At 36.5% G+C, this 3862-nt stretch overlaps 1 protein-coding gene across 1 annotated transcript; it reads left to right on the top strand.

Moving 5' to 3' along the window:
• The first annotated feature begins 1453 nt into the window (after positions 1-1453).
• Positions 1454-3372, top strand: LOC109612793 (uncharacterized). Its single transcript, XM_020037165.2, has 2 exons — positions 1454-2887; positions 3349-3372. Exons 1-2 carry the CDS (start codon positions 1499-1501, stop codon positions 3370-3372), a joined length of 1413 nt encoding a protein of 470 aa, XP_019892724.2. The 5' UTR covers positions 1454-1498.
• The last annotated feature ends 490 nt before the right edge of the window (positions 3373-3862 follow it).

Raw genomic sequence — 3862 nt, 5'->3', positions numbered from 1 at the left:
CAGGTATATTATAGAGCTTCGAAATACCTTTGCCAAATGTTATCGGTTTAGATTTGGATGTAGCTCCCATATATATCCTTAATCCGATTTTATGTTTATTGTAAAACAAATGGCTAATATCAGCCCAAATGCACCGAATTTTGACTCTTTCCACAGATTTCGCCCTAAAAGTTCGTGTTTTAACCGATTTGGTGTTAAAGTTCCTCACATGCGTAATATTCACTCCACAACAATGATACTGGGCATCAAATACTGCTCGAAAATACCTCTGCGAAATTTTATCGAGATAGGTTCAGATTTGTATACAGCTTCGATATACATTTCCATCCGATTTTACGGTTATCGCTCACCATATATGTAATATCAGACCGAATTGAATAGATTTTTTCATATTCAACGAATCATTTGGTGAAACTCGGACCGGTATATCTATTGCTCCAATAAATATTTTTATACCTTCCACCTTGGAAAGGAGGGTATATTAACTTTGTCATTCCGTTTGTAACATCACTAAATATTCGTCGTAGACCCCATAAAGTATATATATTCATAATCAGCATAAAATTCTAAGTTTGTTGAAATCACGATACAGCAAGCATTATTTGGCGCGGACCGTTAGGAAAACAATTTGTATTGTTGTGTCTAGGATGGTTGGTATATCGTTTTGGTATAGTCCCCATATAACTGTACCTCCCGATATTCGGTGTTTTAATGATTTTTGCCACATTTTTTTAACGGATTTGTAAAAATATTGATATTTGTGGGTCATAATGGGTTCTAGCTCTTGTGGCGAAACATTGTATGTATAGGTCTACGTTTTTGTATAGCACCCATATAATGGTACCTCCCAATATTCGGTATGTTGATGATTTTTGCCACATTTTTCCACGGATTTGTCTAAAAGTCGGTATTTGTAGTTCGTAACGAGTTCTAGCCGCCTTATAATGGTACCTCTGGATATTCAGTATTTTGATGATTTCTGCCACATTTTTCCACGGATTTGTCTAAAAAATGGTCATAATGGGCTCTAGCTCCGATTGCGCAACATTGTATGTATAGATCCACGTTTTTGTATAGCCTCCATATAACGGTACCTCCCGATTTTCCGTATTTTGATAATTTTTGCCACATTTTTCCACGGATTTCTTTAAAAATTGGTATTTTTAGTTCATAATGCGTTCTAGTTCCGGTGGCAGAACATTGAATATTTAGGTCCACTTTTTTCTATATCGCACAAATAACGATACCCACCGATATTCGGTATTTTGATAATCCTAGTCACATTTACCCACAAAATTGTTTCAAATTTGGTATTTAAGAAGATTTGGTAGATGACAATCCTTGAAGTATAAAATTGCCTATATAGGTTCCCGTTTTCGTATGGCCCCCATATAACGGCCTCGCAGACTTATTAAAATTACTAAAATGTATTTATTCCCTCTATATTCTCTATTTCAGCTCCCTGTTACCCATCATCGATGATTATTACGTAGAGAAAATGGGTAAATTTTTGGTAATAATGCAAACAGCTAAACATCTGCAGCGGCAACGAGAAGTGCAACGAATATTTGAAAAGGCATTCAAACGAAATATTGTCGATATTGTGGTCGCAATATATGCTGGCAATTCCACATTTCACTGGTATACCTATGACGTCTTTCGACCCGGACACTGTCGCCAAGTGATGCCGCGCAAATTTAATACCTTCCGCAAAGGAATATTGCAATCCAAAGAGATTTTCCCCAATAAATTGAAAAATTTCCACCAATGTCCGCTTAATATTGCAATGCGACCTCCGGTACCGGTACTGGGTAGGTCGAGTTATATGACACACGCACTCGACGAGAAATACTGGGGCATGCAAGGCGAAACTATATGTTTGTTGGCCAAGAAGTTAAATTTCCAAACAATTCGTCATCCAATTAACGAGAGTCTGGTCAGCGAGGTCTATAAAAATGGTACTGTGACTGGAGTATTTTACGATTTGAAGCAGAAGAAATTCGATATCCTTATGGGTTATTATAAATATTTAACAAGGACACGTTACTTTGGCTCAAGTTCGGTGTACTTTCTTACGCCCACAGTGGTGGTCACTACGAAAAGGTGGCAACTTGATGGCGAGTGGCTGTTGGCACCTTTCGGTCCTCGCGTCTGGTTATTATACATATTCGCATTGACGCTACAAGTGATGGTGGTCCAGTTGTTGCGATGTATTTCGAAAATATTTAAACTAACCTGGTTGGATATACTCGGCTTGGCATTGGGCAATTCTCGCAATATCCAATACCAATTCCAAAGCACCCGATATTTTGTGATGCTCATAGCATTTGCCTTCATGGTTATTAATGGTTCATTTCAGGGCAAGTTGTATGCAGCCTTTCATCTGAAATCAAATCGGGGTCTTAACACGGTATCAGAACTGATTGCCAAGAACTACACATTTCTCAAGAAGAAATTTATTTTACAAGAATTGCTGGATGCTCTGCAAGTTCCACGAGCACAAATTAAGGAATTGAATTATACCGATGATTTCGAGAGCTATGAGCAAATGCTTGAGTTTAACTATCCAGTGGCCATGCTGACAAATTATTGGCAACATCAGGCCTTCATCAGAAGCCGACGTCTTTATGATGATTTCAATACTTTACCTGGCATCGTGGTGCTGAATCAAGTTTGTGCCTATACACGACCTCAGTCCTATTTGTTGGAGCCTTTTAATCGAATTGTGGATAATTTGAATTCGGCTGGTATTCTCAAGAAGTGGATGATGGATTTTTTGGGAATTTTCGACTCACAAGAAGAACTAAAAAATAATGACGGAAATATGAATATAACACCCATTGCATTGTCCTTGGAAAAGATACGTCTGGTTTTTATTGGTCTGCTGGTAATGCACCTGATAGGCGTCTTGGTACTTGTGGGTGAAATAATATTTAAGACAATTTTGAAGAAATAAAATAAAATATTCAATGTACAAAAACGATGTTTGCAAAATTTAAAATGTATTTTTTGACAAATTTTGTACTGGGAACAAATTTGTGCTGGAAAAAAGTTTTGCTTTTTCTAAACAATTTTAAGATTTTTTTTTAAATATTTCGACATCCTCATACTATAATAATGATTAATAAGTGATTTTCACTGTCGAAAGAGTAAATGTTACTGAAAAAGAACCCAGAGACATCCACATCCAATTTTTCTGTCCAAAACTATTCCCATATGTAAGCCCTAGGAAGCAGCAGTGACCTCAGTATCGAATTTCAGAATTTCAGGTATATCCCTTCACCCAATACCAACTGTAGTAACATTTACTTCGCATAACCCAAAACAATCCCCATCTCTCCATCTTAGATAACAACACTGATCCAAAATTAATACCATTTTTTACTTTTCGAATAATTATAGTACGAATTTGCAAAACAAACAAAACATCTCAACACCAGATATCAACAGAGACCTCCATATCTAAGTTACAATTCCAGTTTTATCCTAAGAACCTATCCCATATTTAGTACCATACTTTTATACTACACAGTTATACTTTGCATATCCAAAGCTAACTGCTTCTCTCCAACGTAGGCACCAACAGTGACATCAATATCACATTTCAGAATTCAGCTCTATTTCTTCAACCAATACCATATTTAGTACTTTTCGTACAACTATAGTACATATTTCCAAAACCACCTCCATATCTAGATCCGAAATACCAAGATACACTTCAATAGCTCTATTACTTCGCCCAATACAAAGTTTTGTACCATTTAGAACTTTTCGTACAATTATAGTTCACATTTTCAAAACCACTTCCACATACTAGCTACAGACACCAAAAGCGGCACCTACTTTAAATTTCAGGATTTCA

The sequence above is a fragment of the Musca domestica genome, unplaced genomic scaffold (assembly GCF_030504385.1).
Source record: "Musca domestica strain aabys unplaced genomic scaffold, Musca_domestica.polishedcontigs.V.1.1 129, whole genome shotgun sequence".
Taxonomy (NCBI): Eukaryota; Metazoa; Arthropoda; class Insecta; order Diptera; family Muscidae; genus Musca; species Musca domestica.
The sequence above is the reverse complement of the archived record's forward strand: the minus strand, read 5'-3'. Positions and strand labels throughout refer to the sequence as shown.